At 42.2% G+C, this 24,341-nt stretch overlaps 1 protein-coding gene across 3 annotated transcripts in view; it reads left to right on the forward strand.

Moving 5' to 3' along the window:
• MAMLD1 (mastermind like domain containing 1) overlaps positions 1–24,341 on the forward strand; it is a 660,207-nt gene that overhangs the window by 632,542 nt on the left and 3,324 nt on the right. For all 3 annotated transcript variants that reach the window (XM_043974332.1, XM_043974331.1, XM_043974333.1), the window contains one exon: positions 22,166–22,321. In XM_043974332.1, the coding sequence (XP_043830267.1) occupies positions 22,166–22,321 (156 nt within the window). The remainder of the gene's footprint in view (positions 1–22,165; positions 22,322–24,341) is intronic.

Consider the following 24,341-nt stretch of genomic DNA (forward strand, 5'->3'; position numbering starts at 1 on the left):
GTTGTAAAATGAAAAGGTTATTTAAAGAGTAGGTGAAAAATTCAGGCCTTTCATTATACTAGTTTGGGCTAATTTAGAATGTGTCTCTCTATTAGATATGGATGAATGTTCTCTAAACGTTATAGAATGCCAGGGCTGAATGAGACCTAAAGGGTCATCCAATCCAACCCTCTCATTCTAGAGGAAGAACCTGAGGTCCAAAGAGGGTCAATAATCTCCCCTAAGTCACACAGCTAATAAATGGCAGAGCTGGAACACAAACCCAGTTAGAGTTAAGTGACTTGCCCAGGGTCACACGGCTAGTACGTGTGAAGTGTCCGAGGCTGGATTTGAACTCAGGTCCTCCTGACACCAGGGCAACACCACCTAGCTGCCCCCAACTCAAGTTTCTTTGATTCCTAATACAAAGTTCTATCCACTATACCATACTGTTTATATGTTCTAAACTCTTAGCCCAATTCTAACCACTGTATATTTTAAAAGACAGGAGCCCTGATTGTAGTTCTATATGCGGGGTGTGACATTTTGCCACATTTCCTCTGTCAGTTCAGGAGCAAAAATTACCCATTCACTCACCACACATATGTACAGTCACCATTTCACCCTTTTTTGGCCCTATTCATATGTGTTTTTCAAAAAATACAACCCTTTTAGGGGGAGATCCAGGTAGGAAGGAAGTTGTATAGGGCAAATTGGGCAAATTAAATGAGATCATGTGATGTCATTGGGCTTAGGGGCAGTAGAAAAAATGGCCAAGCATTTGGGAACAACTAAGATTGATTTATTTAAGAAATATTTGATGTCCACTTATTTTCATATAGATTGAATATGGAAAATATAACATTTTCAGAAAGGCAGCATGGCATAGTGGATAATAGTTATGAAGAATATGAATAGTTAGCAAATATTTATCTGACACTTTAAGATTTACAAAGTCCTTTACATATGTTCTCTTGTATGGTTCTCACAACAACCCTGTGAAGTAGGTGCTATTATTATCCCCATTTTACAGGTGAAGAAACTGAGGCTGAAAGGCATTAAGTGCTTGCCCAGGGTCCCCCAGCTAAGAAGTATCTGAGGCAGAATTTGAACCCAGGTGTTCCTGACTCCCAGTCACCTATGCCCCCTAACTTCCTGCACAGAGAGCTGGTCTCCAAGCCTGGGAGACCTGGCTTCATGTCTTACTTCTGACACATACTGGTTGGGTCAGTATTCGCCCTAGGCCTCTTAACCTCTAGGCCAGGGCTTCTTAAACTTTTTTCCACTTGCAATCCCTTTTTACCAGAGAAATTTTTATATGATCCTGGGTATATAGGGATATAAAATAGGTATACAGAACCTTTTCCTGTTGCCAAATTTTTGTGTCCCCACATTCATTTATATGACCCTAGATGGGGTTACCACCCTCAGTTTAAGAAGCTAGGGTCTGGGGCAGCTAGGTGGCGCAGTGGATAGAGCACTGGCCCTGGAGTCAGGAGTACCTAAGTTCAAATCCGACCTCAGACACTTAACACTTACTAGCTGTATGACCTTGGGCAAGTCACTTTAACCCCAATTGCCTCACCAAAAAAAAATTTAAAAAAGCTAGGGTCTAGACGACTCTTTGAGGCTATTTAAGGGGCAAAAAAGGTACTGACCAATATTCACAGAGATGGGTGCCTCATTTGAGAATTCCCTACACCAATGGAATTGGGACTATCCTAACATATTTACATATTTCATAATACACTTTAGAGAAGAGGGCAGCTAGGTGGCACAGTGGATAAAGCACCAGCCCTAGATTCAGGAGGACCTGAGTTCAAATCTGGCCTCAGACACTTGACACTTACTAGCTGTGTGACCCTGGGCAAGTCATTTAACCCTCATTGCCCCACAAAAAAATATATATATACTCTAGAGAATATGTAGCCTATAAAAGAAAGTTTGAGATGGGCCAGCAGTCAGTGGTACAAAATTCTTTTCACCAGTCCACAGGTATCTGGGGGAGGGGAGGCAGGAGAGTGTGGAGAATTCTCACCTCCTCTTTGGAGAGTAGAGACAAGCTCTCATCTCTCTTTTTCTGGAGCAGGTCAGTATGTTCATCTGGCCCTTACTTCTATCCGCTCCTCCTCAGCTCCTATCCCCAACCAAGATGCCCCCAAACAACTCAGATACAATGTTAGTGAACCCAAATAGGACCAAGAGGGAATTCTCTGGGACTATCTGAACATAGTACATCACATATGCATATATACATAGATACATACGTACATACATACACATGCATGTACACATACGCGCGTACATGCATAGATAGATACATACAAACGTGGTGCCAGAAGAACATGAAGTGGATTTTGGATTGGCTAAAATGGATTTGGGTGATTGGGAGAGTTTCATGAATGGGTGAATAGGTGCATAGGGAGAACAGATGACAGGCATAGACTCTGCCCCAGGCTATGTTCTCTAATGATCTAGATGGCACTAGCTTAAGTGGTAACTGGAGCTGGGGGTGGAGAGAGAGGTGGAGATTAGAGGGGAGAGAGAAAGAGAATAAGCAGTGCTGTTCTGCGCTCAAGGATACCTAAACAGGGTAATCTAATCTACCTGGCCTGCTGGCTTAATGGATATGGGGCACCCCTGCTAAATCAGGGATTATGAATTGGAGTCCAACACAGGGCATAATAGTGGATTTCCAAGAGACAGCACAATACAGGCAAAAAGCCCTAAGACGGGAATCGGGAGAACCAGGTTCTTCTCCCAGCGTAGCCTCTACCTCACTGTGTGACTTGGGACAAGTTAGTCACCATCTCTGAGCTTCCCTTTCTTCATCTATAAAATAAATTGCTTGAACTAGGTGATCTCTAAGGTCCATTTAAAGGTTTTAAATAAAATTAAAATTCTGGGAGGGTAAACTGAGGACTAGGAAGTGGGGGAGATTGTGGGGCCAGAATCTGATAGAACCCAAAGGGAAGGAAGAAGGATGGCCAAAGGGGCGATTAGGAGAGGAGAAGAAGGGAAGGAAACACACTGTCATCCGGCAGTGGAAATACCAACTTTATTCTTTGTCTGAATTTCAGCCTGTGGAGTAAGAGGGCAGGTTGAAGATTCTGAGCTGTGGAAAGATTGCCATTCCTGACCAGAACATAGAGAGTAAACAAAGAGCAGCTGTGCTCACCGGGGCTAGCAACCAAATCCCAAGTCACATAAATAGAGAAATCGGTGCTTGGTCCTGCAACCTTGGCACAGCCTTAATCCTGTCCGACAGGAGTCCCTCCTGGAAAAGCAGTTGATTTGTAGCAGAAAATGGAAAAAAAATGATGCTTAGATGCCAAAAGACCATTTTCTCCACTAAAGTTTTGATGATTTCATTTCAACTTGGGCTGTCCTTTTGAAATAGCATCTCATTTTCCACTTGTGTGACTTCCACTTATTCTAAAGGAAATCTTGTGTCTCTCATTTGATCAATTTCCCTGAATATGGCAGTTGAATGTCTCCCTAGGAACATTCATTTAGAGATACAGTGCAGCAGTGGGTCAGGAATGTTTCATCTGCTCAGTAGGGGCAAGAAAACTGTCATTGAAGCTTCACAGTTCTCAATCTGGAAATATTTTACCATTTGGACCAAGTTAGGGAAATAGGCTTGAAAGGTGAGAGACAGAGATAGAGACAGAGGAGAGGAGAGGAGAGGAGAGGAGAGGAGAGGAGAGGAGAGGAGAGGAGAGGAGAGGAGAGGAGAGGAGAGGAGAGGAGAGGAGAGGAGAGGAGAGGAGAGGAGAGGAGAGGAGAGGAGAGGAGAGGAGAGGAGAGGAGAGGAGAGGAGAGGAGAGGAGAGGAGAGGAGAGGAGAGGAGAGGAGAGGAGAGGAGAGGAGAGGAGAGGAGAGGAGAGGAAGACCTTCAGAATTTCTTCCCTTTTCCAAAAGTGGCACTAAGCCTAAGAAATCATCATCACCTCTGACCTTCAGATAGACCAGCTAACCCAAGAGCAACATTGGTCATACCATAAAAACACCCTCTAATAGGCCAATCCATTTGTCTTGTTTAAAAAGGCATTGGGGCGGGCGGGGGGGGGGCAGCTAGGTAGTGCAGTGGATAGAGCACCGGCCCTGGAGTCAGGAGGACCTGAGTTCAAATCCGGCCTCAGACACTTAACACTTACTAGCTGTGTGACCCTGGGAAAGTCACTTAACCCCAATTGCCTAACTAAAACAAAACAAAACAAAACAAAAAAGGCATTGTGGGGAGGGGGCATTAAACTGGTTTATCCATTCATTTAACAAATGGTTATTTAGTGACTTCTTTTTTTTGGCAAGGCAATTGGGGTTAAGTGACTTGCCCAGGGTCACACAGCTAGTAAGTGTTAAGTGTCTGAGGCCGGATTTGAACTCAGGTCCTCCTGACTCCAGGGCTGGTGCTCTATCCACTGTACCACCTAGCTGCCCCTATTGAGTGACTTCTATGTGCCTACCACTGTGGTTGGTGCTGTGCAGAGTACAAAAATAACAAAGATATAGTTTCTGTCCTTGAGGCGTTTACAATCTAGTTCCTTATTTATTAGGATACATTTTCAGATTGAATCCTATTTACTTTTTGATTTATAAAATAGCAGGTTTTTTTCCTACCTTTTTATGTTAATAGCTGTGGGGAGGGAGAAAGGAGGGATGGTGTTTTCCAGACCAACTAAATAACAAGTTACCAGTTCAATATAATTCTTTGATTCAAACCTAATTCTGAGAAATGTCTAAGCCATTTAGCACTTGATTCCAGACTATATGTGATTTAATAATCTTTGATGGGCAAAGAGTTATGTTCCGGATATTTATACTTTAGGGGAAAATACCTGACTCTTCGATTTGATTAAATAGAAAGCAATTTATCAGGGAAACCAAAATATAATATTTGGCCAACTTGGAAAATATTTCATTTCGAAAGCTAAAGACTAGTTGGCTCCCAGTCTCCTCATGATATATGGAGACTAAAAGGTTTACAAAAATATAGAGCTAGACTTCTCTTTGGAGTGCCTTGTTAGGGTTTTCACTGCCTGTTGTTGGTAAATCGTGGGATTCTTCTTTTTTTTTTTCTTTCTTTTTAAAAATATTTACTTATTTAGATTTTTCTCAGTTACATGTAAAGATATTTTTTGAGTTCCAAATTTTTCTCCCACCCTCCCTTTTCTCCCCGCTCCTGAAGCCAGTAAGCAATTTGATATAGGTTATACATTACAGTAATGTTAAATATATTTCCACATTAATCAGAACAAAAGGAAAAAACTGCAAGAAAATAACAAGAACAATAACAAAAATGCAACAACAAAAGTGAAAATAGTATGCTTTGGTCTACATTAAGACTCCCTAGTTCTTTCTCTGAATGTGGAGAGCATTTTCCACCCTAAGTCTTTTGGCATTGTCTTGGATCATTGCATTGCTGAGAAGAGCCAAGTCCATCACAGTTAGGGATTCTTCTTTCCTGTCTGGGTCATCCCTTTAGTCTACTGGGGGAGGAGGCTGGTGGAGCAAGGACAGCATAGTCATTTTTCCATGCACTGAGAGAGTGGAGAAATTGACTGATTTGCTCAAGTCCTCCTAAAATATAAGCTACACACACCATCAACTCTTTTTTTGGGGGGGGGCGGGGCAGTGAGGGTTAAGTGACTTGCCCAGGGTCACATTGCTAGGAAGTGTCAAGTATCTGAGGCTGAATTTGAACTCAGGTCCTCCTGAAACCAGGGCCAGTGGTTTATCCATTGTGCTACCTAGCTGCCCCTACCATTAACTTTTTCAGCCATGAGGATGCCAGTTAGCATCCAGGCACTTAAATTTCTTAAGTACTAGCCTGAAAGACTGAGCTACTTCCAAAAGTAGCCAGGGCATGTCTTAGATACTAGAAGAAGTTGACCCATAGCAAGTTTGTGGGTAATAAAGGAAAAAATGAGGCTTGACCAAAGGCCCTTGGATTGAGAAAATGGCCTCTACCTTGTACCAAAGAATTAAGGAAGGAGATGGTAATGATACCCCAATCAGAAACCAAGGTAAATCTCTTTCCATGATGTTCTGCCTCATGGTGTTCTCAGAGAGAGATGGATGGGGGGTGAGGGGAGAACCTTTGATATCCTGGGTCTTCCAAGAGGATAGATGAGTTGAGTAGCTTGAAAGTATTGTAATGAGGCATTACTAAATGCCCCTTTTCCTCAGGAGACAGTCCATAAAGACACCTTTGTACATTTTTCCTATGTCTAGAGACAGTTTTGAATGTATATCACGACTCCTTAATTCTCTTCCTCCTTCCCTTTATCTGGTACAATGAAAAGATCAATGGTTTTGGAGTTAGAAGATCCAGGTTCAAGTCACACTTCTGCCACTTCAGATCCCTAGATTGCATGCAGTTTCTTCATCTCTATAATGAGGGGGTTGGACTAAAATGGCCTCAGAGGTCCCTTTCAGCTTCTGATCTTAAGAGTTCACCTTCCCATTGTTGAGCCCTCATTTTCCTTCTCTCTCTCTCTCTCTCTCTCTCTCTTCCTAGCTCCCTTCTCTCCTTCTCTTCCTCTCTCCCTCCCTCCATCTTTTTGCCTCTCTCCCTCCTCATATTCATACTTCTACCCCACCACACTGTACATAGTGCCTTTCTTTACTTTGTGTCCCCTCTTCTTGACTCTGTCTGCTTTCTACCTTTCTGTACTTGGTCCTCTCTTTTTCTCTTTCCTCCCTCTTTAATCGTTCTTCTTTTCATCTTCTTCATTGTCACCATCTTCTTTTTCTTCGTCCTTTTCTGCTTCTGCTTCTCCTCCTCTTCTCCTCTCCTCCCTTCCCCCTGTCTCTCTGTCTCTGTCTCTTCTTTTCTCTCCTACTTCCCTCCCTAGTTACTTCTCTTGAGAGTTCTGTATTATGGTTGGTCATCAGAGAAAGCTAAAAGTGGCTGAAGCCAGTGAAACTTAAGTGCCCTAGAGCCAGTGTAGTGACAGTGGATGACTTCAAACTTATTAATGCCCACTTGCCTCTTGTCACAGACTGAAATAGCCATATGTTGGTTAGAGAAGACGAGACCAATCTATAACCCGTTAAATAATTCCTAACATGAGAGTGGATATCAACCTTTCACAAAGCAGATCAGTAACCATGGAGCCATCGTTCCCTTTGACTCTCTGGACCATACCCAATGCGGGAAAGCTACAGCAATATCATCCTGTGGGCTTATACTGTAAGCTACTTGAGTGTGATCTAAGGAAAGTTACCTGTTCCTAGGCCGAGCAGACAGAAGAGCAAGGATTGGGCCTTAAGCTCTGAGCGGGGCCTCAAATGAGGCCCACTCAAACTCCCACTGTTCATTTCCAGGACAAGAGCCACTGAATGGTCTCACCAGGCTTAGGGCCAATATTGCACAAAAGCTTAATTTTCCTCTCATTTGCATAAATTTACTGAATTGTTTGAAAAAAATCAACTGATACCCACCCTTCCTTGTTATTTTGTTTTTGTATCTCCTGTGATTTTTGTTATGCTTCTGGGCCTCAAAAGCTACAGGCTAAGATTTCAGCCACTCAAATCTTAATTCTTATCTACTGATAAGAGCAGCAAAGGAGATAACATTTAAAAGAGAAAGATTCTGTCAGTTCACTGGAAGTGGGAAAAGGCTAAAGGAAGAAGCAGAATTTGGGGATGTTTCATTTCTCCAGAGGACTGGGCAATGGAGTCTGGAAGACCAAAGTTCAAATCTGGCCTCAGACACTTACTATCAGGGTGGCCCTGAGCAGGTCACTTAGCCTTAGTTTCCTTATCTGAAAAATACCTCCCAGGGTTGTAGTGAGGATCAAATGAGATCACTGTAAAGCACTTAGTACAGTGCCTGGTATGTGGTGAGTGCTAGAAAAATGATACCTACTGTCATTAGTTATTGTTGTTATTATTATTATCACCATCATCATCTTGGAAGTTCAGCTGGAAAAAGAGATTAGTAAAGTATTGACACATGTGCCTAACCTCCCCATTCACTGTACGAATTTATCTTTGTACATCCATGGTGCTATTGACATTCTCAGAATCTCTGTTTGGGTCTGAATCCTGTAAAAGCCTGACACCGACAGAGAGAATTGGGGATGAAGAGTGGACTCCCGGAACAAGGGCTGATTCCTCTGGATGAACATCATAGAATTACAGAATAGCTGAGCCTCCTACAAGGAGCCTTAGAGATCATCTTGTCTAAGCCAGTCATTTCACAGAGAAGGAAATAGGCCCAGATAGGTAAATAATAATAATACTGACAGCTAATGTTTATATAGATCCATTTTGTACATGTGATCTCCATTGAACTGTACAACCAGTCCCTTCGGTAGGTACTACAGGTATAATGCCCCCACTTTACAGATGAGGAAACTGAGGCTCCAAAAAGTTAAGTGACTTGTTTCCATGGTCCTACAGCTAGTAAATGACAGACAGCAGGATTCCGATTCATGTCTTTATGATGCTAAGACCTGTACTGTCCCCACTGTTCCACTTTGCCCCTTCAAAGTCACAGAAGTAGGTAAGGAGTGGAACTGAGATCCAGTGTCTCATTTTACAAGAGGAGGAAACTGAATCCCAGAGAGAGCAAGAGACCTGTTTGAGATTGCACAAGTGGCAGAGTTGGGCCAGTTTCATTACTTGCTGGGTCATGATTTGTCTTGATTCATGGGTCCCTAGGTTCCAATTGTCCAAGGTCCTCTGTGACCTCAGGCTCGTCTCTTAACCTCTTTGGATCTCATTGCCCTGCTTTGGAAAACAAGGGACTCAGGCTAATTTATCCTGAGATCTCTGAGCTTTTAGATCATAGATTTACAGGTGGAATAGATCTCAAAGTCCACTGGGTATAGCCTTATTCTTTAACCTAGAGAATTCAAGCAGCATAGCCAAAGATCTCACGATAGCAAGTGACAGAACTGGGCCTCTCACTGCCTCACCTCTAGCATCCCATGAGCTCTTCAGTGTCTAAAAGTTGAAAAAAAGATCCAAACTACTCTTCCCTCCAGAAGTCAGAGCAATTTTTGGTACCATTCTCTTGGAATTTAATGAATGAATGTGGACTTTACCTGTAACTTTTATTAAAATATCCTTGGCCAGAGGGGCATCTTCTATAGCAGTAATTGGGGGCCGGGGGCATCTAGGTAATGCTGCCATGGATAGAGTGCCAGGCCTGGAATCAGAAAGACCTAAGTTCAAATCCAGCTTCACTCAGTAGCTGTGTGACCCTGGGCAAATCACTTCACTCTCTTTGCCTTGCTTTTCTCATCTGTAAAATGAACTGGAAAAGGAAATGGCAAACCACTCCAGAATCTTTGCTCAGATGGGGTCACAAAGAGTTGTATGACTGAACAGCACATTGGGTGGGACGTCTAGAGTTTTTATTCTGTTTTGTAGGACACTGTGGTCCTCCAGGTGTGTGTTAATGCTGGTGTGTGTGTGTGTGTGTGTGTGTGTGTGTGTGTGTGTGTGTGTGGTGGAGATGGGGGGTGGCAAGGTAGAGGTGAAACACTTGACCTGTTAATGTACTATAAGTCAAATAAAGCTACCAGGCACTTCTGGGCCACAATCTGAAAGTTATCTACAAATAAAGCTGATTAATTGCTTTTAATTGTCTTTTGCCGGTGGTTAAATAAGATTCTCCTTAAGAGGTAGAACTATCCATATATGTATATATGTATGTATGTATGTATGTATGAATGAATGAATGAATGTATGGGTTTTAAATAAACCCAAAGTAGTATAAAATAAATGATTTTAAATTAGCAAGGAGATTTATGGGAGGAAAGCATAAAGGAAGAGCAGGGGTGAAAAGCAGCATTTCATGCTTGTGTCCCACGTTACCTTGCTCCAAGGACAAATCAGAGCTTGATGAAATGAAGCTCCAGATGGCTAGTGATCTCAAATCTGTAATAATGAAATGACAAAGAAAAAATGAGCCATACACAGTTTATAAATAGTTGGAAGACTGAGGATAGATGTTTTGTGAGTCCGTTGCATTGACTTGGTAAGAAAATTGTAGTCCTTTTTGGGTGGGTCAGCATATCCAAGTGCTGTCTTTTCAAATGAGAAGGAGTCCAGGAAAGGCTGTCTCCATTATCCCATTTTGAAGAGTTTGTAATTTGACCATAAAAATTCATCTAGAGCTCTTGCTTTTTACCAACTTGCCTCTTGCTTTTTTTTTAACCTGCTAGTTTGAAGAGTGACTATTTTCAAGCTAGTTTGGACTATAGTTCAAGAATAACAATGGCTATGACTACATACATAACATCCAGCTGTAAAGTTTAAAAAATCAGTCCCAAACCAAGATAATCATAATCATAATGATCACCAGTACCTGAAGGTTTGCAAAGCGCTTTACAAATATCTCATTTGAGCCTCACAACAACCCTAGGAAGTAGGTGTTGTTGTTGTTGTTATTATTATTATTATTATCCACATTCTGCAGTTGAGGAAACTGAGGCAGTCAGTAGTTTAGTGACTTGCCCAGGATCACGTAACCTGCATCTGAGGCCAAATTTTAACCCAGGTCTTCTTGACTCCAGGCCCAGTGCTACCCTGTGGTAGCTGGGGTTTGCTTGGCAAAGATAGTGGAGTAGTTCACCTCTTCCTTCTCCAGTTCATTTTACAGATGAGGAAACTGAGGCAAATAGGGTTAAATGATTTGCCCAGGGTCACACAGCTAGGAAGTGTCTGACTGCTGGATTTGAACTGAGGAAGAGGAGTCTTCCTTACATCAATCCCAGCTCTTTATCCACTGCAGCACCATCTAGCTGCCAAGCTCCCTTTTGGTGCCCCAGAATCCCCAAATCAGAGTTAGCCAATTATTCACCCGTACTTGACCGAGAATTCCAACTCTAGACCTCTACTACAGTTAAGTCTTGAATTTTCTCTTTATTCCTTGGATTATCCAGGGCATATTTACTTCTCATTTCATATGGAAAGACTTAGTTTTTCTTTCTGCTCATGGTTGGAGAAGGGTTTTCACTCATACGTATCTGCTCTTTCAGAGAGGTGGTACACTATTCTAAATTTCTATGTCATTGTAATCATCTGATCCCGATTTTCAAAGTCTTCATCCATACTCACATCTAGTATCAGCTGAGGAATTGACACAAAAACACTTGGGTAGCATGCTTAAGACAAGCACAAACTTCTCCCCTCCCTTCTAAATAGGAGAAGATAGGTTACTACACCAAATATGCAGGACCCTGGAGATTTGCCAAGTTATGATGAGGAATTGGGCACTGACATATTCGGCCCTATGATTTCCTGACAACCTCTCTTTGTAAAACTTAGAGTAGGCTGAGGTTCAGTAAGGTTAAGGGACTCACCTATGGTCATAAAGTTATAAGTGAAACAGATGGCATTAGGACCAAGGTCTCCTTGACTTCAGGTGATGTCCTGTACCCACTATACTGTACTGACTTTCACTGGACTATGTATATGAAACAATGCACCAGTTTAAGGAAGAAGCTGATGTAGGTGACTACATCACTTTTCCAATGTAGTCAAACAGACTTCTCAAAAATAATTAACAAAAAATCTATTAATTAATTTACCAATTATTATTAATAATATTATTAATTATCTATTAATAAAAAATCTATGAATTAGAAAGATAGCTAGATTTGGAGTCCGAGGACCTGGATTCAAATTCTGACTCTGCCCCTGACTACCTGTATGATGTTGGACAAATCACTTAAGTTTTCTATGCTACAGTTTCCTCACCTATAAAATGAGTGGATTGGACATCTAAAGTCCCCCCCCCGCCCCAAATCCATGATCCCATGACTAATGAGTTATTTGATTTCAGTCAAATATTTTCAAGTAACTGATCATTTGGCCAAATTCAACTATTGTTAGTTCTGCACCCCAAACCAGTCTGTGTGCATAGATAGACACAACACCCAAGCAGTCAGTCTATTCAGTCAAGTCAGTGACAAAAGAAATCCAAACAATTTCCTGGCTAAGCAACTGACTTATTTCATAGTTGCTTTCCTCATCAATTGATGGTTGTATTCCATAAAGTGAGTCGGAAAGTTGTGGGGCTCGGTGATCTCTTTCCAGACATATGCGCTATACTTAGAACTTCACTGGCAAATCAGTTGGTGCTGTGATCCTTGTTAGGACAAAACCTAGCATAACAGATTACTTGAGTCAAAGGGTATTTGATACAAATGAGAAATGTATCATGTTGCTAGAGCCAAGGCAGCCTAGTTAAGATAGGCTGAAAGGCCACCAGCCAAAACCATATTGAAGAAGAATGCAATTTAAGATTATCCCCAAATTTATGGGTCACCTGCCCTCCTGTCAGCCCCAAACTCTCACATTAAGGGTTGGAATCCCAGGACGGTGGAAACAGCCAACATGTGCTTTAGTGGAAGATTTGAAGCAGACCATGGACTTACAGCTTTAGCGTATGAAATATAGCTGTGTACCAAATGTCCGCATCTGTTTTCAGAGAAAATGGATGCATTATAAGTGATAGTGATCAGAGAACAGTGACTCCAATGAAGAAGAGTCATAGGCCCGCACCCTTTAATGGCAGGCCTGTTTGCAGGCAGCCTTTGTGTGAGAACAAGCAGTGCTTTCCACTCAGAGGCTAGCGATTTGGGGGGGCTTCTTTTCTCTGTGTGCTCTCCATCTGCTTACCCTTCAGGAAAATAACCCTAAACAAAGCAGGCGGCAGGGCATTCTTCAAGGGAAGATAGTCTGTTACCAGCCCTGCCCTGCCCTCAGAAACCACTGCAAGAAGAAGAGTCATAACAATAACGACAATAACACTAATAATAATAGCTAACAGGGAGCATTTGAAGGTTTGCAAAATGCTTTCTAGGTGTTCTTTCCTATGAACTTAGTGTTAAGTGAATATCATTGAAATGAAGAAATCCCAGAATCTCTAGAGGTAGCCATCTAGTGCAATATGTCCTGCTCAAGGACTCCAACTGCAAGCCCCGCCTACTCTGAGGAGGTTCTAGCTTTCATCAAAGATTCTTTTCTTCATCACTTTCCAAATGACCTCAAGATCACCTGCTGTAATGTAGAGAAGCAGTGGCCTGGGTGAACCAGAATGCTGATTGCTCTCCAAATCATTTCTCCTTGACTCTGGAAGATGTTTTGGTATCCCCGTTTGAGTAAGGGGCTCATGCCCTGGGAACTTCCAGTACTTGAAATCAAACAATGAAATGATGTTCTAAGAAGACACTAGAACACAGCCCAACTGGTCCCACCTTGGCCTCTACTTCCCACTCGGTTGCTGGGTCTAGACTCCATTGCCTGGCAGACTGTTAGAGCACTACCAGAGGAAAGCAGAGCTGGTTGGGGGAGGGAGGTAATTAGCTTGCTGATTCACATCTTTCCCCTGGGGCTGGGAGGTCATTATTTCAGTTTTCAAAGAGCCTCCCTTCTAGCTCCTACTAGACTTGAGTAAACAAAAATTCTGTTAATGTTAACTGAGCTCCCATTTAAATAGACTAGGTGACAGTGTCAGTCCAGCTTTGCAGAGAAGATTCCCAAATATTTATAAACCCAGACAGATAATTCAGAGTTGACTAAGCTCAGTAAGTTGTTTTCTTTCTTTTCAGACCCAGGAAAGCCTTCTCCCAAGCTGCTTGGTACCAGCCTTCTTACAATTGGCCACTGAGAGCTATTCCCAGTGGTGAATGTCGCTACTGTGGAGACACTTTTATGGCTTAAAACCCTTTTTGGAGAGGATGGGCTGAGTCAGAGCCACCATTAAGCACTGGTGGGCTATAGCCTAAAGAAATCACAGGGTCTCCAGGGTACCTGAGGCGAGGGAAGAGTCCCCCTTGGGCATATATTTCGGAACTAGGTGGCAGATTCCCTTGGGCATGTCCTTACCTGGCAGAACATTAGGGATCTCAAAGAGAGGCTCCAGCAGAGTAGAATACCTGGGAGCTGTTACCCTTGCTAGTGCTGGCTTTTGAGCACTCTACCTTTTGATCAAGTCAATGCATCAGAGACTTAATCCTCTATTGGGCAACTCTCCTAACACTGGGGTAGTGGGGGAGGGGGGAGAGCAAGGAGACAGACTGTTGAGCTTTACCAGCTATTGCCTCTTGGAACAGAAAAGAAACCCCCTGAAAAGATGATTGTACATAGATTTTTCGCAGTTACATCATTTCAAAGACTTATTTTTTAAAGAATTTCTGATTATACTCAGGTTGTCAAGTGGCTTTCCCTTTGTTTTTCCCTCTCTGTATCACTTGTTTGACTCGTCTCTCTGACTTAAAGAAATCTTGTGACAAATCCTTTTTCTAAAGTGAAGAATCCTTTTGTGATGTAGTCATCACCCCTTCCCTTACTCCCACCCTCCTACGTCTATTTAGGTCCTTTTTGGCAGGAACAAGTCTACGATCCTCTTTGAGCTGCTATTATTATTATCATCCCTAATAATAGCAACTACTACTCACATTTCTGTCATCCTTTAAGATTTATGAAGCACTGTCCTCATAGAAGTCATGTGAAGTAGGTGGTACAAGTATTATTATCCTATTTGGAGACTGAGGCTTAGAGAGATAAAGTGATTTCTCCACAGTCACAGAGCTGGCAAGTGTCAGAGTCAAGACTGGAATCCAGGACAGGGCCTCCAACCACTCTACCACATTACCGCTCTGTTGAAATATACAAAGCTTCGAACTTAACCAAAGAAAGGGTTTGCTGAAATATGGGGGCAAGGTCCACACCTGCACTATTTCAGTAGCACCAGAGCAATCTTCTATTCACTTTCCAGGTTGGTATGGCGATCCTGGACTTGCTTCCATTCAGATTAGTAGGTTAAGATCGGTGTTATTTGTCTTCCATTCTCAAAGAGGGCCAGAAACATCATGTGAATTCGATTTAAGTGAGGCCACCAAGCTGTACCTCATCCTCACTCTCTCCTCCAGTCTTTGAAGTTCAGCGGCAAATGATGATCCATTATGCCCCCTTTTGTCTCGATTCTGACCTATGCCTATGCTTCATAAGAGAAGAATTTAACTTCAAACTTGAATGACTTCTGAAAAATACCATGCACTCCTCAGTGACTGACAACATTCAAATCAGTCCTTCCTTTGAAGCCCAGAATCAAAGTTGTAAGCGTCTTTGGATGACTTCGAGTGCAGCCTATACACCAGCGTAAATCCCTCCTCTTTTCCTCTTCAAGTGTTCAGTCCTTACCTTGGGGAACCTGTGATTTCTCTAGCCCATAGCCCATAAATAGTCAGTCCTTATAAAGAGGAGTCTGGTCATATTATACTAAGGAGAAAACCTACTCCATCACCTTCCCTTAGCACCGAGTCGTCCCTAGGTTCCCCAAGACTGTGCCAGTGGAGTACAGTGCGGAAGATCCTACCATGCCAAAAAAGCACTGTGTCAGGTTCACTTAAGTATTTTGTCCTGGATTCCTATCTGTATGTTCTGAGCAGAAATCTAAACACTACTGACTTCTGAATTGCAGGAATCTTCTTGGGAGTTTGACAGTATCCATAAGGTCCTGAAGGTTGATTTGGTAACATGACTTACTCTTGTGTGTTTATTCATGACGTGAGGCTTTCAAAAGTAAAAAAAAAAAAAAAAAAAAACCAAAACAACCCAATTAGCTGGTGGTATAGTGGAAAGCATGTCGGATTTGGAGTGCTGGAGAGGCCCTGGGTTCAGACAAGTTACTTCCCCTCTCTGGGCCTCAGTTTCTCCATCTGTAAAATGAGAGGGTAAAATCTATGCACTCTGTAGAAGTGAAAAATAAAGATGGAAATTCTTTCCATATATCCAGTAGGACAGTAGCTTGATTTATCAGAGGAGTACCTTTCAAAAAACAAATCCATTCTGCCATTAGTGGAAAACTTCCTGCAAAAATTTTCCCAGATTCTACTCTAAGCCAGATCCTCCACATGTGCTAGTTGATGACATCCAGATAGATTTCGTTTCCTAATTAAAAAAAAAACACAAACAAACAACCCAGAGGCTTAAAAATCCACATTTACAGGAGAACCACATCGAGGGCTGGAGAGAGCAGTTGTTGGCATTACAAAATCATTCATTACAAGGTCCCCTTACCATCTAAATGTTTACCTACAGATTCTTTACTAGAGTAAATAACTTGGAGTCTGAGATTCAGCAGCAGCTCCAAAAACTCCACCAAAGCCTTCATAAACCTGATTTTGATCCTTTCTCCTACCCCCACTCCCCACGGGTGGTACATCCTCTCTCTATATATCCGTACCCTTCAAGGCCCCTTTGTCCTCTTGTTCTATTCATAGATCACAGGATATCAAGTTGATAGATGTCATCTTGGAAGACAAGGCTCAGAAATCGGTAGTGATTTAACCAGCATCACACATTAAATATCAGAGGCAGAATTTGAACTCAAGGTCTTTGACCCCAAATCTAGGGCTTTTTCTGTCACACAATCCTGCTCCCTTCACTTTTGCTCCTTATCATAGGATCCTCAACTTAGTGCTGAAAGGGACCCAAAGTCATTTGCAGATGAGGAAACTGAGTCCCGAAAAGGGAAAGTGGCTTGTTTGTGGTCACATAGGTAGTAAAGTGAAATATGACAATCAAGATCTAGACCCAGGTCATCAGGTTCCCAAGCCAACAATGAGCTATGTATGTTTTGTTTTTTTTATCGAAACAGTGAAGGCTGTAATCCCATGGACTGTACAGTATGGTAGAAAGAGCCTTGGTGTTAGGCTGAGAAAGACCTAGGCTGTCCCAATTATAGCTGTAGGACCTTGGGAACATAATTTCCTTGTCTCTTATTAATGACTGCACTTTGACTGAAACGCATTCATATTAAGCCTATGCTTCATCCACCAAGGACATGTTAAGCTCTTTGTAGTTAATCAAGGAGAACAAACATTGGTTAAACCACTGTATACAGAGCAGAGATTTACAGTAGCCCTCACCCTAGTAGGAATGAAAGGCCCACACCCAAGGACTTTTCAGGCTTCAGTTAAGTAGGTGGGAAGTCTGGGATAGAGACAAAGGGACTCCCTGATATCCCACTATGCTGCAGTCAGCCCTAGACAAACCTAACTTGAGACTTCCAAAGGGCTAAGTCTGAGGGGCCAGGCAGGGAGGCTATCTGGAAGAGTGATTTTTCTTTAATTGTAGCACATGATACCGATGACATGCACTTGGATATTTTTTTAAATGTTAACTATTTTAGTTTCATTTTGAATTTGACAGACACTGACCAACATGAACATTCCATCTGCAAAGAATAGAAAAAGAGGATCATGTATGAAACCATGACTCTGATACACATAGCTTCTTGGTTTGTTGTTTTTTTAAGTATCGACTAAATTTAGCACAGTAGTACCACTGCCTGCCCTGTTTGTTTGTCATGCTCTTAGAAAACTGAGAACTGAATTGGTATCAAAATTCCTCCCTCTGAACCCCTAAATAAAATCCCTTTGGGGGTTCTTTGTCTCTTTTCCCCAAAGAATCCCTTAGTAGAGATAATCCTGATTTGATAACTTCTATGTGGAAAGAACATTGTCAATCCTTTCCTTGACCATGATGCCTTTGTCTTATGTGACAATCACCTACTGAATAGTCTGCTGAAGTATTTCTGAAACTGAGACCACTTGTCTGGCCAGCACATTGGAGAGGGGATTCCTGGTCGTGTCTGGATTAGAATTGAAGGGCTCTGAGATCCCCACCAACTCAGGGATTCTGGGATTCTGAGACCTTATGGTCCTATCTTTAGTTCCTTAAAAGCTTTGTGGAGAAAGTACAGGGTTACAATATACATCAGATGTCACTATCTCTATGCCTGTTGGTTTGATTTTTGTCTAGGAATTTTCGTTCTTCTCCAAACTGGGCTTCTTGCTATTTTGTACAAATTTACATCCCTCAATCTCATCTAGAAATGCCCACTTCATTGCACTCCCCCATAGATGTAGGAACATCCATGGTTTTTAGGGACTTTGATTTTATAGGTCACCTGTGCAGATGGTATTTTCCTGTCCATTTCAATAGGAAAATCAAAAGGTGTACAGTTTCAAATGTGGGTTGCTTTGGTTTGACCACAGACAATAAAGGGATGTATTTTTGTTTGTTTGTTTGTTTCTTGTAGAACAAAGAAAAGAACAATCTCGAGGCTCATTAACCTTTGTTACAGATAGCGGAGTTTTCTGGGCTACATCAGAGAACTATTCTTAGTATTGACACTTACAGGGTGTTTTCTCCTGGAAAAGAATTCAGTAGTTCCCACTAGTGGTGGTTAAAAAAACCCAACACCTCATTTCTCTTTCTGTTTCTGTGTCTGTCTCTGTGCATTTCTGTGTCTCTCTTTTTTTTTCCTTTTGGCTTGGTCTAATCATGTTTTACAAAAATAAGAGATTTTGCATTCATTCCTTGTCTTCCCACAGAAGCTATTTCATTCTAATTCTCCTCAAGGTAAGGATTGTTTTCTCTAGTGGATAATGAGAAGTACAAGTTCTCCCCGAAATGGAGAAATCCTCTCTAGGCATTGGCTGGTGAGTTGTACTGAGCCATCCCTACTGATGGTCCTTCCCCACAACAACAATTAGTCTCTTTGCCTGGTGAAGTGGTTGGATTAATAATGAAATTTCTCCTCCTTGGCAATAATAACATGATGGGAAAACACATGATTTTCCAGGGGAAGTTTAGACAATCTTAAAATTGGGCGAACAGATTAGTGAGGGAGACATTAATGTTATGACTTGCTAATGCAATAGCCCTGAGCTAAGCATCAACACGATTGTCCTTGCCTCAAACTCATTTGCTTCAGTAAGCACAGACAGTTTGCACACTGCAAGACAAGTTAGGGAAAAATTGAAGTGATGGCAGAGATGTGGGTGGTACATTTTCTTTATTGCCAAACTTCCTAACAAAATTGTCTACACCCACTGTCTCTACTTCCTTACCACTCATTCTCCCCTCAGCCCCATCCCACCCCCACTTTGCTGAAACCTCTCTCAAAGGTCAGCCTCAGAGACCTCCCCTGGGAGCTTATACCTCACTGTGCACTTCTCCCATACACTTAGTATCATATAATTCTGTGCCTGTCTTACTCCTTAACTATAAGGTTTGTGAGGTTAGAGACTGGGCCTCACATAAACTTTATATCTACTTTGGGACCTAGCACAGTGCTCTTAAGTGATTGATGAATGTTTGGTCTAATTACATTCCAGAGTATTTTCTATATACAGGGTATCCCAAAAGTCTCAATGCAGCTTTAAGCTATTAATGCTTAAAGCTATTTACGTCTAAAATTGCACTGGGACTTTTGGGACACCCGGTATTACAAGGCTTATCACATCTTTGATCTCCTCAAACTCAACTCATATCCAAAATAGAACTCATAAGGGCAGGGATTTGCACAGAGTGGCAATATAATAGTGTTTTGCACATAGTAGGTGGCTTATAATGGTAGGCTGTAGGCTGAATGACTGAATTAATGAATGAATAAACTCCCTTTCACCGCCCATGTCTAACTAATCGCCAAAGGGTTTGAGGCTGAAAGCAGGAAATTTATCCCTATTTTCTATGTTAATAGAGATCAGGAGTGAAAAGAACAAGGAAAAGTCAAATAGAATAATTCTCAACACCATCCCAAGTCTTGCCCTCCTACACAAAAGAGTAAAATCTCCCACAGAGTTTCATGCCAGTTGAGAAGGTTCTTAGTGCCTTTTCCCAAAGCAAGTCCATGGAAGACACACTTCTGGAGGAAAGGGAGGGTTTAACCTTTGGTATTATCCATAGCTAGGAGACATCTCCTGCCTGAGTCCTCAGGGCTCCATTTCCCAGCATCTTTGTTGTTGAGAGCCTGCTGCTCTCTTTCCTCTCCCTCTAGAGTAGCCACCTACCAAAACTAGCCCCATTGCACTGCAGCCTTACTGTGGTTTTCGAAATGTATTGTCATTCAGAGTGAGACCACCCTGGCCAACATGCCTCAGAGCTAGTCAACATATCTTCAGCTGTTAGTCTCTTGGCCTCACCCAGTTGGCACACAAAAGAAGCACTCAGGAAATTTTAAGACTTCCAGACTGGCCCTATTCAATTAAAGGTCCCCAGATCTTGCTCCTAGAAAAGTGAAAGTGACTGAATGTTCTTTGCCACTTTACTAGAAGAAACACTGAAAGAGGAGGGACAAAATGTGGCAGCCTTCATCAGCACATCTGTCCTTATGGCAAAACCCCTGTCCACCTAACACCTAGAAAACAATGGTGACAATGCTGGTGATTGCTTTGGGTTTTAGGGAGACATCTTTGGACAAACTTGTTTTTAGACATTTCTCTCATCCACTGTGCCATCCTATAACTCAGTGCTTAACTAAGGAGCATTGGGTCATTTTGATGACTTTCATAATTACTTTTATTTTTTTAAATCCTCCAATAACTTGGGTAATCTCTTGTATTGAAGCAAAAAACTAGAGTATCCCGCTACTAAGCAGCAACTCTTAGCCACCATTTCCTTCTGGTCACTAAAAACATTGGTCATTTCCTGTTTTCTCTGTTTTCACATGCTTCTAATTCTCAGTGTCAAAAGGCTGCAACTCTTTTCTCTGGGCTTCTCTTTGATAACATTGATTCAGAAACAAAGGATGGGGGGCCTCCATTTGGAAAACAAAGGAAGCATGGTCTCGGGAAGAATGCTGGAGAGAATGTGCATGGTTCTTTCTGCCAATGATAACAAACCCTAATAATGGGAAAGTTGGATATGAAAGCACGAATAGGAATCTGAGTGTGATGCTCGCTTTGGCTGCTGAATATACCCTCCAGAGGCAATGTGGCATGGTGGGAAAAGTGTTGGACTAAGTGTCCGCTAACTAGCTGCTACTTTCAGCTCTGTTGCTAATTAGCATTATGGCTTTTGGCAAGTCATCTCCTCCCACCTCAGTTTCCCCATCTGTAATAAAAGAGGTTTTAAGTAGAAGACTCCCTAAGGTCCCTTAAACTTTAATTTTCTGTTTCTTTTCTTCATATCTGAGTTAAAGGGAGAGTTTTTCCTCTGATTCCCTTCTTTCAGCTTTGAATCAACCAGGTGTTCACTGTAACACTCAGATGTTGTTGGGCAGCTAGGTGGCACAGTGGATAAAGCACCAGCCCTGGATTCAGGAGGACCTGAGTTCAAATTTGGCCTCAGACAATTGACACTAGCTGTGTGACCCTGGACACGGCACTTAACACTCATTTCCCCACAAAAGAAAAAGAAAAAAGATAACACTCAGATGTTGTGAAGTGAATAGTGCTGGGAAATGGTACTCAGCATCAGCTATTCAAAATTGATGAAGATGCTGAAAACTTGGCAATCCATGGTGTGGGGTGTATGTGTATTGTCAGTGCTACTGTGACTCGGGAATTTCTCTATGGTTGGGCTAGCTGTTTTATTCTTTTGAGCTACACACACTTCGATTTGTTCACCTCTTTTGATATAAGCCTTCCAGGGTCACACTTAAGAGTACTGAACTTGGAATCAGGAAGGCCAGTTCAAATCCTATCTCAGATACTTACTACCTGTGTTAGCTGTGTGACCCAGGACAAATGACAACCTCTCTGAGCCTGTTTCCTCATCTGAAAAGTGAGAGTAATAATAATATCTCCCTCAGAGAGTTCTTCTGAGGATCACACAAGGTAAATGCATTTAAAACACTCTGTAAACATTAAGGCATTATATGAATGTCAGTGGTTATTTATTATTTGTGTCATGTATACCATAGAGTAAGGTGACTGCTCTTATTTCATCCGTTCTCGTAGGGCAGTCTTTCCTTCCTCTCCCTGTCCTTAGATCATTTTTCTCTTTATCCTTCAGTAGAGATTTTCCGCCCCCACTGTTTTCTCTTTGGTCAGGTTTGCTAGACAGAACTGTGACTATGGCAAAATGATTAGGACTTTGGTTTCATCTGAGCTATGTCTGGAGACTAGCTCAGAAAAGAAGGGAAGCAGTATCTTTGAGTCCCTCCAAAGAACTACTCTCCTTTATCCTTAAAGCCTTGATGAAATCAGGTACCAGTTCAAACAGAACCTCTCAGTTCCCCATGGTCTGTTGATCAATACACCCGTTCCATCCCCATGCTCTGAAAGGTCCATTGGAGGGTGTAGTGGGACATAAGACAGGAAGTGGGCTGAGGTTGGGACAGAAAGGAAAAGCCACTGCTCATTAAAATGGTTTCTTTTGTAATCTTCCCTGTACAATTTTGTTCTTTCTACTTTCTTGGCAGGATGGGAATCCCGGCATTGCTGCCAGACTTCAGGAAGCAGGCTCTCTTCAGAGTGCAGCCAGCTCCATTCCAGCAGCCACTCCGGCCACAGTGAATGGATGCATGAGGAACCATTTGCTCAAGCAGCAGATCCTGCGCCGGCAGCATATCATGCAGGTTTGATTCACAGGGCTTCCATGGGCAAAGTGTGCTCGAGTAGTTTGACAGGTTTTCTTTGGTTCATGGGAGTTGAGTTTCTTCTTTGAGTGGAGGGGGTTGGAAGGACAGGTATGGATTGGTCTTAGAACATTTAACATTGCATCTCAGGTTGTCACTTGTCCATGTAGATCCCAGAAACTGCTCTCACATCCTACTGGTACTCCAATTAGCAGGCTTCCACGGTGGAGGGAAGTAGTATAGAACTCAGTGGTGGAGGGGGCAGCTACATGGTGCTGTAGATAAAGCACCTGCCCTGGATTCAGGAGGGCCTGAGTTTAAATCAGACACTTAATACTTACTAGCTGTGTGACCCTGGGCAAGTCACTTAACCCTCATTGCCCTGCAAAAACAAACAAACAAACAAAAAAGAACTCAGTGATGGAGCTACAAATGTTTCTGACAGACTAGCTAGCCAGAGATTTTATGGGAGACTTCTATGCCCCTTTGGCCAACCTACAGCTGGCTCCTGTGTTTTGTAGCAACTTCTTGCCTTTCCGGCCCTGCTCTGTCCCTCCCTCTGTCAATTCTGAGATGCTTCAGGATTGTGTACTACAACAATTGCCTAGTCACCCTTTCCATTCTTGCTCTTCCACTGAAAGAAATCAAGTTCCCTGTCTCACCTCCCCGCAGGTTTGATGCGAAAAACAGATTTCTCTCTAGTTAAACGAGGAGAATGATTGACAATGAGAGCTCAGCTACTTAGGGTATCAAACTATTTATTCATGGATGAATGCATGATGACCTTAGAGGTCAACTAGATGAACCTAGTCTTCTCATATGTAGGAATCTCCTCCGTAGTTTTCCTTGACAAGTGGTCAGGCAGTCATTCCTTGAACACTTCCAAACTCACAAGACAGTCGTGTTCTGTTGTTGAATAGTTCTAATGCTCACTGATGTTGAACTGAATGCGCCTCCCGATATTCATTCAACAAGCCTTTATCGAATGTCTACTTTGTGTCCAGCATTGTGCCAGATATTTTGGCAATATAAAATAAATGTAAAAACCAACCTCTGCCATTCAGGAGCTTTTGAGCTGTGGTAACAAGACACACATAGGAATTTAATCCAGTCAATCATTAATCAAGTCGATGGCCAACCCTTTCATTTTATAGGTGAAGAAACTGAGGTGCAAGGAAGAGAATGGATTTTTTTTCAGGGCAATGAGGATTAAGTGACTTGCCCAGGGTCACACATCTAATAAGTGTCAAGTGTCTGAGTCAGATTTGAACTCAGGTCATCCTGAATCCAGGGTAGGAGCTTCATCAGCAGTGCCACCTAGCTGCTCCAATAAAAGATAACTTGAGGTCTCTTAGAATACTTTTGGGGGATCTTGTAGGAGGTAGCATCCAATTTGAACCTTGAAGGAAGCAAAAGATATTAAGATAATATAACTAAACAACCTAAAGCAATATAGGAGCAAGTGCCAAAAAGAGGGACCCTGATATTAAGGGTTCTAGGAATTCTGGAACGGGGTTCTATCCTAGAAGCATTCACTCAGTGACCTACCAGGGGAGCTACATTCCTTTAAACTCGGAGAGGAAGCAGTAGTGTCCTGGTTTGGGGAAAGAGGAGGCAATGTGGACAGTCTTGCATCCTGGGAATCTGCCTGGCCTGGAAATGGTACCACCCTGGCTCTCATCTCAAATGGGAAGACTGACGTGGAAATCAGGTCCAAAGTTGAGCTTAATCCTTCCTTTCCCTGAATTTTGACTCACTGATGCTATTTCTAAGAAGCATTCATAAGATAAAAGAATGGAAACAAGCTTGCTTTCTTCCTTGCTCAGTAAGACAAGCTGCATTGAAAACCTATGGTTCCAATGGAAGATGGAAGACAGAAGGGTATCAATGTCCAATTGAAGCCTGTTGATATTGAGGGAAAGGACCATTTCCTTGTATCTCTAGTGGTGCCTCGAATTGCATTGTATTGAATTGGACAAAGTAGATGGCTTCAAGTACAAGTCTTTGGTTTTGACTTGTC

Source organism: Dromiciops gliroides, chromosome X (assembly GCF_019393635.1).
Source record: "Dromiciops gliroides isolate mDroGli1 chromosome X, mDroGli1.pri, whole genome shotgun sequence".
Taxonomy (NCBI): domain Eukaryota; kingdom Metazoa; phylum Chordata; class Mammalia; order Microbiotheria; family Microbiotheriidae; genus Dromiciops; species Dromiciops gliroides.